The sequence below is a fragment of the Antedon mediterranea genome, chromosome 7 (assembly GCF_964355755.1).
Source record: "Antedon mediterranea chromosome 7, ecAntMedi1.1, whole genome shotgun sequence".
Lineage (NCBI taxonomy): Eukaryota > Metazoa > Echinodermata > Crinoidea > Comatulida > Antedonidae > Antedon > Antedon mediterranea.
Window position 1 is genome coordinate 27,862,952 of NC_092676.1, and position 13,443 is coordinate 27,876,394.

Sequence of the window (13,443 nt, forward strand, 5' to 3'; positions counted from 1 at the left end):
TCAGTGTATCCTTAAACACTTTACTCCATCATTGTTGCCCCATCCTTCACATGGGCCCTCTGGTCAAACAGTCTTTACTGAAAAAGTCATTTAACATAAAGAACAAATAAATAATTAAGGTGAAAGTATTATAGAAAATGAATGGTTTTGTTTTTTTGTTTACAACAAACACAATTATGCACAAATAGCATTGTGTTGCACTTGTGGTACATTTCACTGTAGAATACTGATATTGCCATACAGACTACATATTACATTATCATTGTACAAACTCCCAAGGCCAACGCTATCAATGTGTGTTTATAACCTACTTTTATAACAATGCATTCTCATTATGTTATAAATTAAACCAGGCTTTCTAATGCGTTGATGTTTTTTTTAAGATTTCATTACTCTTACCAGTTAGTGAATAGTCTCAAAACGAATCCCAATTCTTAGGACCATGATTATCAAAAATCTAAAGCTCTGTCACTATCAAACTAGTTTGACAAAAAAGTGTGATGTCCCCAAATATGATAGTGATATGCCCAAATATGGTAGTGATATGTCATCATCATGTCCATATATGAGCACATCATATTTTTGTTGTCAAACTAGTTTGATAGTGTAGACAGAGCTTAAGACTTGCTAGTTAGGCAATTGAGAACACTTGTAGCTTTAAGTTTTTGTGGTAAATTTTAAAATTGTATTTTCTACTGGTCCATAAAATCTGTATCGCTTAAGTTCTGTCTACACTATAAAACTAGTTTGACAAAAAGGTGTGATGTGCCCAAATATAATAGTGATATGCCCAAACATTGTAGTGATATGACATCATCATGTCCATATATGGGCACATCATATTTTGTCACATACTTTGATAGTGTAGACAGAGCTTGGTTAAGCAATTGAGAGTGCTTGTAGCTTAAATTTTTTTAAATTTGTATTTCCAACTGGTCCATAAAATCTGTAACGCCTATTCTTAAAAAAATAGATGTAATAAATTCTCTACTTGAAAAAAATTGAGCATTTTAAAAATTGAAATGAAAGCATTTCTTTATATAATGTACCCTTTGAGAGAACAGTCTTGAAGAGGTCAACTAGTATAAAGCAACATAAATATACAATAAACTGAATAACATTTGTACAGTTTGCGTTATAAATAATATCACATTAATAGCTATTTATCTGCGAAGCTTGAAGGCCAGTACTAATTGCAAGAATTTCAAATTGGGATTTATTGCACTTTTTGAGAAAATCTGTAGAAAATATATTATAAATGATAATAAACGTTGTTATGTTAGAATGGTGGCAGGTTTGGTTGAAAGTAGGTCTTTTTAGAATACTTAATGATCAAATGCATAAAGCTAAATTGAATTTAAGAAAATATGTATTATTCAATTATTGTAATGAGACTCAAAGTAACATACAGCGCACACAAACCTATCGAATTGGTTTTATTCCAACTTTTTGTAGCTTGATTAACTCTGTTTATTATTACTATCGGTAAATGCTGCAGAATGCACATATTATAGTTACATGTTATATGTGTACTAAGTACCAACAAGCCCACTTAGGTTTGGGTTGACCCACTGTGGGATCGTAAACACAGTAAAAAAAATATATTATTTAAGTTACCTTTCTATGATCCATCTTTGAAGGTAATATTTACTGAAGCTTTGTCTCCACTATCAAACTTTATGTGACAAAAAAATGCGATGTGCCCATATATGGACACGATGATGTCATATCACTACCATATTTGGGCACATCACACTTTTTTTGTCAAACTAGTTTGATAGTGTAGACAGAGCTTAAGAGACAATCAGTAACTTAAAGATGTATTATTATATAATCGAATATGTTAATGTTTATTTAAATAATCTATTGTATTCTAAATAACATGTATGGAGAAAGTGAGAAACACTTTTTGACATTTGGCCACGCTTCTCTTTTGTGCATATCTATTTACCTTGTAGATGGGAACTGAGGAATGACTAATGAAGCATTATTGTAATAATTATCAAGTCAATGTGTTCATTTGCAATCTTGTTTAGAGATCAATCAGCTGCACTTTTGATTGGTTCGTTTACCTTGTGATACTGCGACTCCATCCTCCACAATTAAAATCACCTGGGGAAAACTCAATTCAGCTTCCTTAACATTTTGAAAACACTGCTGGAATCATTTTTCTATGATTCTATTCCAAATGGATTATCAATTTGTTATAATTTTTATAATGCTGTTATCATTATCTCTATCATTCAACTGTTTTTTGATATTATCATAAATGTTGTCATTTTCATCCATTTAACCATCATTAAAAATCATCCTCATTAACACCATTGTCATTTTCGTTACTTTAACCATCTTAATCATCATCATTAATATCAATATTGTCATTTTTATCATTTTATCATCAACCATCATTATCAATTTTATCATTATGTTCTTGATCATCATTATTATAAATATTGTCCTTTACATCATTTTAAGCCTTATCAAGTATGCTTACTTTACATACTATTGTTCTATCACAGTTAGAGGTAATAAAAAAGAATTTATGAAAAAACTTGTTCACCAGAAAGGTGTTCTTCAACCAGGCTGTATATCATTGTAACACAAAGTATTGAAATAAAAATTAAAATCAAGGTTGAAATTAAAAAAAAAAAAAAATATATAAAGTTTAATAGTAAATTAGACAAACAACAACAACACAAGGACACATTTTTGTTAAAAAATTACAAATTGTCTTTAAATATTTATCAATTACTATCATAAGTCATCATTATCAATATTACCATTATCTTAATCATCAATATCCTTGTTATTATTGCTATTATCAGTTCAATCTCACCCTTTCCTACTATCATACATTGCCATCATCAACATCAAGGACATTGTGTTTACTTCTCATACATGCAATTCCCTAAATTCTAAGCACTAGAAAATAGTGTGAAAATATCGATGTATACATCTAAAGACTAAGTGTACGACGCTGTCAAAGTAAACGTTGAACTGGAACATGGCTCTTTGATACTTTGAACTACGACAGTCAATCTATAAGAAAAACGAGACGAATATTGACGTACGTATGGCTGTATGTTGAATTAAACACCACAAACATTCAATCAAATAACAACTTGTGCCAACATGCCACTTTGAATTTGTTAAATTTACAAATAATTTATAGCGTTTAAAAGGACAGCCTCTATTTGGGTTTAAAGCTGTATCTACACTATCAAATTTTATTTGACAAAAAAAATGTGATGTGCTCATATATGGACATGTTGATTTGGGCACATCACTACTATATTTGGGCACATCACAATTTTTTGTCAAACTAGTTTGATAGTGTAGACAGAGCTTAAATAATATATAATAAATTTAGTTTAAAAATAAATTGGTTGATGATATCACTTTAATTTCTTTTAACGATGTTTATATTAAATGTTTGTTATTCCAATTTTTGTTTACAGACTGTATTCTCTAAATCTTATTTAGTATTTTTTAAAGGTTCTTGCATTGTGTATATTTTCGATTTTTAAAACATTTTTTAAAAACCTTTATCCTATGTAAGCAACTCATTATATATGCCTTTGGGTACATCTCATAAAGTTTTATAATGTAGACAGAGCTTATGATAATAATATAGAAACTTTGAATAGTTAGTTAAGACAATAAGGGTTTTACTTACAAAATCATTTGAAGTGAAAAGAATGTTGAGTCTTATTATTGACATTTAGAAATAAAAGTCTGAAAATCGTGGCTCATCTTACAAATTCTAGTGACAGGAATTGACATAGAAAATGAATAGGTGGGTAGTTTGAGTGAATGTCATAAGAGCAAGCCAGTGGATTAGTATGTTATTGATTAAGAACGGTTGAAGATTTCAGTAAAAGGCAACAGTTTAGATTGACGTTGAGGTTTGAGCCAACAAGAAACAGTGTATTAACATTTTACGTCCTAAAGCTCTGTCTACACTATCAAGCTAGTTTGACAAAAGATGTGCCCATTATGGGAGTGATACTGTGCCCAAATATGGTATGATATCATCATGTCCATGGGCACATCGCATTTTTCACAGTTTTGATAGTTTAGCCTTACAGAATTTTAAACTTTTTATTTGCACCTATTGATTATAATATTGGTTTTTTTTTATTATTAGATGTATGGTAGTAGTAATATTGCATGGTTTTTGTGGTCTTTTAATATGCTTGTTTTGCTGTGTACTTTGCTGTTGAATTTAATTAGTTTGTAGCACTAATTATCACAGACCTTTTGTTGTCTCTTATTGGATGAACCCAATGTTTGTACTTTAATGTATTTTTTTTCTAGTAGCACTTTTTATATACTTTAGTCCTTATTTACATTCTTCTCTTCTGTTCTTTATTGTGTACTTTATTGAAAATTAAAGAGGACCCCTGAAAATCAACATCTCAGTGTAATAAAAAAAATATTGCCTTTTCTATCAATTGTTAACCAAAGATAATCAACTGTACCCATCCTCAACAGGGGTTTCCTAAATTAAATATTTTAAAAAGGAACCAACTCAAAACATGTATTGCATATATTTAAATGTATATTTGCTTGTTTCATATATTTTCCACATATTCAACAAAAAAGAACAGATATTTATACTTTTGAAAAAAAATAATTTATCTTGTTTCTTTTTTTCTATAGTTGCAATGAAGGTACCTGGGTTGATCAAGTCAATGCAACATCGCCATTTGAGGAGTATGTGAGCGCCCTTTATTGGGCTGCAGCGACGATGACCAGTACAGGTTATGGAGACATCAGCGCCCACACCACCGTGGCGCGATTCATCTCCGTTGTTGCAATGCTTGTTGGATTGCTTTTATATGGTTACTGTCTGTCATCAATTGCTGCAACACTAGCCAATTCTGATGCTCCAAGGTAGTGTATTTTAAATAATTTGAATAATTATGCAAATTATTATGCAAATCAGATACGACTACAGTTTAGTTGCAATATAAACATTGCTTTTAATATATTATGACATTTCTGGTTTTTAATGGAGAAATTTTAAATTAAAAAAAACTAATTTAATTAAAAAAGAAAATATAGATTTTACTGAATCAATTTTTAGTATATATTTTTTTTACTATTCGATTTTTGAATTAATATTATATTAAGAAAATATTACATAATTTACTTGTATCGTGAAGTGTAATAGAGATATTCAGTTTAGTTCCATATTGAATTTGTATTTAAAAAAATAGCAGATTGATCACGACGAAAGCCCTCTGGGAACGTGGAATCTGTTTCCGCGGATATAACGGCAAGCCTCCTGTACTTAAACCGCTTTATCGGTGCTGAATGATAATCTAGTGCGACAAGCAATACGATTGTATCACAATATTTGGAGTGATTAGCGCGTTTGTGTCATCTCTCTTGATGTGTTGGTGTGTTCTTAACGCACCGTGGAATCTGTTTAAGTAGCTTACGCGTAATTGCTCTCTGTTGATTACTTTATTGTTTTAGGTTACTTAAAGCTACTCTTCTACTGCAAATGTGAGATTAAATTAAATAAATGCAAACAACTACTATAATAGTATCTTCAGAGACAAGAATATTTGTGCAGTATTAATAGTAGTAGTAATTGTTTTATCGAAATTTTGGAAATAAAATTATGAAAATGTTTTATCACCTTTGTAATTATGACAATGATAACCATTTTGCTATTAATAAAACATTTTTATTAATTGATAAAACTAAAGTTCAGTCTATACTATTAAATTGTATGTGACAAAAAATGTGCCCATATATGGACATGATGATGTCATATCACTACCATAGTTGAGCATATCACTACCATATTTGGGCACATCACATTTTTTGGTCAACTAGTTTGATAATGTAGACAGAGCTTAATAGATAGACAGAGCTTAATAGATAGTTTAGATACATAATGTTGATTAAATGTACTCTTTATGACTTGTTACTATAGGGTTGGCTTTCAAGAGAAGCTTTTTGCTGTTCAAGAGTTCATGAAAGATCATGGTCTAAGCAACGATCTTACCAATCGTGTCATCAACTACCTTAGCCTGGTGTTCAGAAAACATCGGTATGTCAAATCTAATCTGACCATCCCTGGTCCAATGGTGTGGAACCCTTAATAGCACACTCTTTTGTGTCCTTTTTAATTTTACTCTACATTTGGTTTTTTTTCCTAGAGGAGAAGCGATGCCTGGAGGGGAATTACTCATGCATGACATGCCCATACGACTTCAGCAAGATGTAGCTTTTGAAGATGCCAAAAACACCATTGGACAGGTATTATAATATAGTGGAATATTCCATTTCTGGTGACACACTAAAAACTTAATATGCAGTGGAATACTCCATTTCTGGTGACACACTAAAAACTTAAAATGCAGTGGATTACTCCATTTCTAGTGACACACTAAAAACTTAAAATGCAGTGGAATACTCCATTTCTGGTGACACTAAAAACCACAAATGGAATACTCCATTTATGGTGACACAAAATTACAATACTGTTTTCAAAGTTTTGCAAACTTCTTAGAAATATCTATCTTTTCAACAATACTAATAGTGATAATTAATCCAAAGATATTATTTGCGACCTTAATTGCAGCATCAGTCTAAAAGCGACGCGTAATTCTACTGCAACTGTGAATTACCTTTAGGCGATAATTTCAAGAACCGAGAAGTATGAAATTAAAAAGTGCAAATGTAATTCATCACATTCAGATATTTGTTAGAAAAGATAATTTACTAATTCGTTTGTTCACCATAATTTGTTTTGTATACATTTTGCGTAACGGATTCTATTTCTTATAGATTTAAATCCTCAGTGGCAAATGGAAATGCGATCCCCTAAGATTAAGAGAGTTCAGTCTTAAAAGATTGTGACTGTGTTCCCCCAAGGTTTACTAATCATAACAAGAGCAGACAAAGATGAATTTGTTTACCAAAATATTAATAAAAACATAATTGACAAACTATTATTTTTATTCACAGAAGTACAGTATTTCTGGGTTTTTTGCCAGTTTCGTTTCGTTTATTTATTAGACCAGCATTAAATCAATAGAAATATATATATAAAAGAAAAAGATGAAAAAATGCTGGACAGGGCCAGGTTAAGCAAAATACATGTAACCCAAACAAGTCAGCTACCCCTAATTTCCTAAAAAATTAGTCTACAAATAAAATAAGAAAAAAGGAAAGAGTCGTGCAGGTTAGATTTAAAGTGAATGCAAAAAGGCATGCTATATACAGTGTGAAAAAACAATATTTTAGTTAACCCATAAATGTTTATACTACACAGTGTACACTGCCGTTGTTATACTGAAACGACTCATAAGCTTCTCAGCTATAAAGATTGAAAATTGCACAGCAATTATTTTCATTATGCTCATATAGTAGCTATGTCTTATTTCATTGATTTTGCCAGGCATACCAAGATGCATAGTCTACGTTCCCTTGTGTACAATTTCTGTTAATATTATAATTATATGAGACATATTTGTGTAATGTCTAATCCATTGCTATATAATATTATTCAATAGAATTTTGCGTTTATATTCAACAATGTTAATATAAATTAAAATTCAACTTTATTATGACAAATCATGACTTTTTAAACATATTTTTTTAAAGATCTGATAAGAGAGCGAGTGTTTGTGTAGTGTGCATTAAATTAATGCAGGATTGAATAGATTTATTATGCAACAAATGGATAGATGTTGCCTAGAGCAAAATTCACAGCGTTTGCAGAAAATAACTGAAAACTTTTGATATCGTTAATAAAAGCAAATCAGAATACTCGTGATAGAAAATCTATAATTTATAATCATAATACAGCCAGCAGTAGCAAGAAATACCTTTATTAACTGTGTATTATATAAGAAATATTTGTGTATATTATGTATTTAATAATAAAAAGGAAAGATTTTATATTAAAAGGGATATATCCTATAATTTTGCCTGACTTCTGAACTTTCTGAATATAAACTTTTAAGCTCTGTCTATACTATCAAACTTCTGGACCAAAAAAATGCCCATGGACACGATGATGTCATATCACTACCATATTTGAGCATATCACTACCATATTTGAGTATATCACTACCATATTTGAGCATATCACCTTTATTTCTTATCTATTTCAACGAACTATTTTAATATTTATGTATCTTTATTGACAGGTTCCATTGTTTCAAGACTGTGATGAGGCTTTTATACGGATGTTAGCCCTGCAGACACATGCATACCTGTTTACACCTGGTGACGTCATTGTCTATGAGGGGGATATGGGAAGAGAGATGTACTTTATAAGACGTGGCACTTGTGAAGTATGTAAATATTAATATTTAAATATCTCTACTCTTCCTCTCTCTTTGTTTCATCCTCATCTTCAATTTCTTCCCTCATCTTATTGTACATCTGTCATCTTCTTTCTGCCTTCTTGTTTTGCCTCTTTTCTGATCCCCCTTCTTCTACATTGTTTCTGTTCTACCAATTCCTCTATCAACTACCCTAAGGGGTTATAGTCCAAATATTTCACCCCCCCCCCCCTTTACTTTAGCCAAAGAATGTTCATGTTTATGCTACCATTCCTCCTCAACATTAGAATGTAATTACTAATATATTTTAGTACCTCCAATATTTCAGTCCTCCATATCAAAACATTTATTTTTTATACAGCAACTAGAAATCTCAACCGGTGATTATGGATACGTATTATTAGGAACAAATTTGAAATTTTGTGTGATAACCTATTATATGGCGTGAAATGCTACCATATTTTAAAATTAGGCTCAGCGATATTTAAGCTTTCATCTGTGAAGCTTGAAAGCGGCTATAGTAACTTTACCCTATCAGAAAATTGACGGTAATTATGTTGTACTCAGTGCAAAAGCAATTATTCTGTAATATTATTTTCACCATCACTGCCTGCTTTCATCAATAGTTTGCACTAATAATATTATATTATTGAAAATACCAAAAGATATTAAAAAAAATATCCCAATTCTTAACATCTAGTTTAGTTCCTTTCCGTACCATGGAGACAAGGGCCGCTATTGTATGTTTTTTTTTTTTTAAGTAAATTGATTCAAATTGTTAGCCTGTGATAAACAACACAGACTGAAGTTCTTAAGCTCTGTCTACACTATCAAACTAGTTGGACAATAAAGTGTGATGTGGCCAAATATGGTAGTGATATGACATCATCATGTCAATATAATAGGCACATCACATTTTTTTGTCACATAAAGTTTGATAGTGTAGACAGAGCTTTAGTTATATTAATTAATGAATATGTAAACGATAATTCTTTTCTATTAGATCATGTCTAAGGACATGACTCGTGTTGTAAGCACCATAGGTCCGGGTCACTACTTTGGAGAGGTAGGACTGATCTTTGGTGATTATCGAACGGCTACCGTACGTGCCGCTTCTTATTGTGAAGTGTTAATGTTACAACGACCTGCGTTGGATGAAGTTCTTGATCACTTTCCTTTGATAGCAAAGTAAGTTTGACTTTAGCGATACTACATTACAAGATAATTCGCTCACTAATAACCTTTAATTATTTTCATTATTAATAAATCGTAATCGGCTGCTTAGTATTATATTTTTGTATCATATCTCTCATTAACCTCATTCATTTGTCATCATTATTATCATATGGTTGTTACCCACCATCAGCATATCGTCACCAGATCATCATCATTATCACCAGATCATCATCATTATCACCAGATCATTATCATCATTTTTCATCATCATCATCATCATCATTACCATTTTTTATCATCATTTTTCTTCATCATTTTTCACTATTATTTTTTACAATTATCATTTTTCATCATTATTATTTTTCATCATCATCATTTTTCTTCATTATCATTTTTCACCATCATCATTTTTCACCATTATCATTTTTCATCATCATTATCATTTTTCATAATCAACCTCCTCATCTGTCTGTAATATCCTACTCATTCATCATGGTTTTATTTCAGGATAACCAATGTTCCAATTCATCAAGCATTTTAAGAAACAATTTTCAATTTATGGGCTATATAGAATATTCATTAACAATTATGCCTCAAGTTTTTTCATAATCATCAATAAACAAGTTACGCCTGACAATTATACCTGTAATTTTTTTTTTTCAATCGCGCTGCAAAATCATAAAATATTTTTGTTTCTATGGAAACTGAAATCTACCGTTGAAATTCACGCTCATTGTCTATCGAACAGGGAATTAACGGACAATAACTAATGTTTGTAATTTTGCGAAAATGATTGATTTTTTTCTGACGGTATTATTTCTCGCCCACAGGCAATTCAAAGAGGCGGCAGAGAACAAGAACCATCTGCTGGATCTCCAAAAAGCTTGCAAGCAAAAGGAGAAACAGGAAGTGCGAAGTAGGTACCTTTAGAATTATCGTCTCATTTGTCCAAATCACCTTGACATTGCATGATTTATCAATTCTATCTCTCAGCGTATGATGACTGGAGTTCTGCAAACAACATTCATTTTGTTTCAATGCCAAATTTGGTCCTTGATAAAGTCCAATGAGACTGATTACTTATTTTTACTTGTTATTTATATTTTGTATAATTGTTATTATTTTATTTTATCTAATGATGTTTGAATTTTTTCATTTTGATAAACCGTGAAATTATTCTTAATTTTTGTGCTACGTCGTATCAGCTAATATATCTATGATATTATTAATTATCTTGTTTAAACTAATAATTTTTAATAAAAAAAGATTAAAAAAATAATCTAAATTATGAATATTGGAAATACAATAGACTCACTGCACCCATGCAACACATGAGTGATGATTCTTTTCTTATTGTTTTAGCTGCAGCATCTGTCCTAGATGAAGATAGCTCATACGAGGCTACAGTACACAAACCAAGCGATGCCTCTGTCAAAGTGTTTGATGTGTAAGTTTAACATTTGTTTTTGTTTGTTTTTCATGATGTGAATTACATTTTATTTTACCTTACATTTATTTTGTTGGATTGTTATTTTGTCAGAAAGGTGTCCTTTACTACAATACATTATATATTTATTTAAAATTATTTATTACAAATGTATTTAATTATGCTACTTAATATTTATATTTTATTTATTTTACACAACCTAAAAATGTGATTTACATATTAATGATTTATTATTGAATAATGTATCATTTCTTTTAACAATAATTATCAATTTTAACATTATATAACATTTATCTATTCAGTTATCAACACAAAAATCATTATTGACCAGGGCGTGTTGAAAGATATTGACCAGGGCGTGTTAGAAGATATTGACCAGGGCGTGTTAAAAGATATTGACCAGGGCGTGTTAAAAGATTAACATGGGCTAGTCCAAATTCAGAATTGGGTATCTCTAACCCTTGATCAATACCATTACAATTTAATAAAGATATAAATGTTAATTAACATAATATTTTATATAATCATACTTATGTCGTTGATTTTTGCTGTTGCGTTTGTGATATTTTTTATTTTGGCAATAAAGATTAAGAATACTAAGAATTTCATATTAATATTAATTTCAAATGACATAAATAGCTATGGGATAATACTTTGTATTCAGTTACCTGTCGTGTACAATCTTAAAGCTCTCTCTACACTATCAAACTTTATGTGAGAAAAAAATGTGAGCTTTACAGATCTTAATGTGTTATCATTAAAAATATATTTTAAGCTTTATTATGTTGCATTTTGTGTGCAAAACTCAATGTTGCCATGTACAATTTTAAAGCTCTGTCTACACTATCATATGGTAGTGATATGCCCAAATATGGACATGATGATGTCATATCACTACCATATTTGGGCACATCACATTTTTTTGTCACATAAAGTTTGATAGTGTGGACAGAGCTTTAGAGATATATCTTACTGTGTTATACATTAAAAATACATTTTAAGCTTCATTATGTTGCATTTTTGTGTGTGTAAAAGTCAATGTAGCATAATAATATACTGTATATGATGATAATGATATTTCAATGAAGCATAGCGGCAATTGTTGTTGTATCAAAAAACGCAAAATGCCAGCCAACTAGAATAAATATCATTTTAATTTAATAATATTGTTTTGTTGTCTTCGGTCTAAAATTATAAGATAATATGATGAGTAAATATATAAATTATAAGATCTGTAATTATTTATGATATTTTTATTATATTTTATAATTATTTTTTAAACATTTGTGTAATTGAGTTTATACAATAATATTTATATAATATTTATTTATATACATGAGGATTAATATATCAATAAAGAAAAGAAAAATTTAAAAAATGTAACTAAAATATACAAGTTTATTACAAATAATAATTTCTAAAATTTTTTTTTATATATTTAATATTAACAATGTTTCTATAAAACAATAATTTATTTGTAATTCTATGTTCTATTCTAGTTATTTTTATTTTGTTCTTTTTTAGAAACACCGACGACTATTTGAACCCATTCAGGGAATTAAATATTTTTGGTAGAATTTTCTCAAAGTTGTTGATGAGGTAAGAGTTCCTTTATTTTCAAATTTTATAGTATTAGTAATTTCCAAACTGAATATTATATTGTAATCATTATCTGTAGTACAGTATTATATTATTATTATATATTATTTTATTTATTTGATTTGAAACACATTTAATGAGGGTGATCCATCCAGCAGTTGCTGACCAAGTATTGTTCGAGTACTAATTTAAAGCTCTGTCTTATACTATCAAACTAGTTTGATTAAATTCAGAAATTTAACTTTATATGACAACAAATTGTCATCTGTACCCAAATATGGTAGTGATATGACATCATCATGTCCATATATGGGCACACCACATTTTTTTGTCTCATAATAAAGTTAAATGTCCGAAATTAATTTAAATTAAAAGACTTTGTTCAATCCATTGTCAACTTCCACAAATTTCGAAATGAACATATATCATGTAATCGAAAGATAATATCCCCCACCCCCATTTCCACAAATTTCGAACCCAGGCCCTATGGGACTACACTTGGGCTTTTTCAATCCCATTACATCAATGACAACAATGGTCAGATTCTAATGTACAATACTATGTCCATGTATTCTTTTAACACAGTACATTTTACTATGAATAACATTGTGTATTCAATAAATATCACTATGTTGCATCTTTGCAATTCAGATTCTTGTTTATTATTTCTTTAAAGGTCACTGAAATGTAACGATATTTGCTATTATAGCTTTTTTCAAGATACAAATTGTATTATTAGTTTAATTAATTTGATTTACATTGATGAATTTATTCAAACTCAATAATAGATGGCACAAGTAATTAGAAATCAAAGCAGGATGATGTCATATCACTACCATATTTGAGCACATCACTACCATATTTGGGCACATCACATTTTTTTGTCACATAAAGTTTGATAAGTAATAG

The 13,443-nt window shown here is 29.8% G+C and overlaps 1 protein-coding gene across 3 annotated transcripts in view; it reads left to right on the forward strand.

Moving 5' to 3' along the window:
• The window catches only part of LOC140055304 (uncharacterized), a 97,293-nt gene that overhangs the window by 58,706 nt on the left and 25,144 nt on the right, over positions 1-13,443 (forward strand). For all 3 annotated transcript variants that reach the window (XM_072100611.1, XM_072100613.1, XM_072100612.1), the window contains 8 exons: positions 4,663-4,896; positions 5,951-6,067; positions 6,177-6,276; positions 8,175-8,321; positions 9,316-9,500; positions 10,319-10,404; positions 10,851-10,935; positions 12,460-12,534. In XM_072100611.1, coding sequence (XP_071956712.1) covers positions 4,663-4,896; positions 5,951-6,067; positions 6,177-6,276; positions 8,175-8,321; positions 9,316-9,500; positions 10,319-10,404; positions 10,851-10,935; positions 12,460-12,534 — 1,029 coding nt within the window. The remainder of the gene's footprint in view (positions 1-4,662; positions 4,897-5,950; positions 6,068-6,176; positions 6,277-8,174; positions 8,322-9,315; positions 9,501-10,318; positions 10,405-10,850; positions 10,936-12,459; positions 12,535-13,443) is intronic.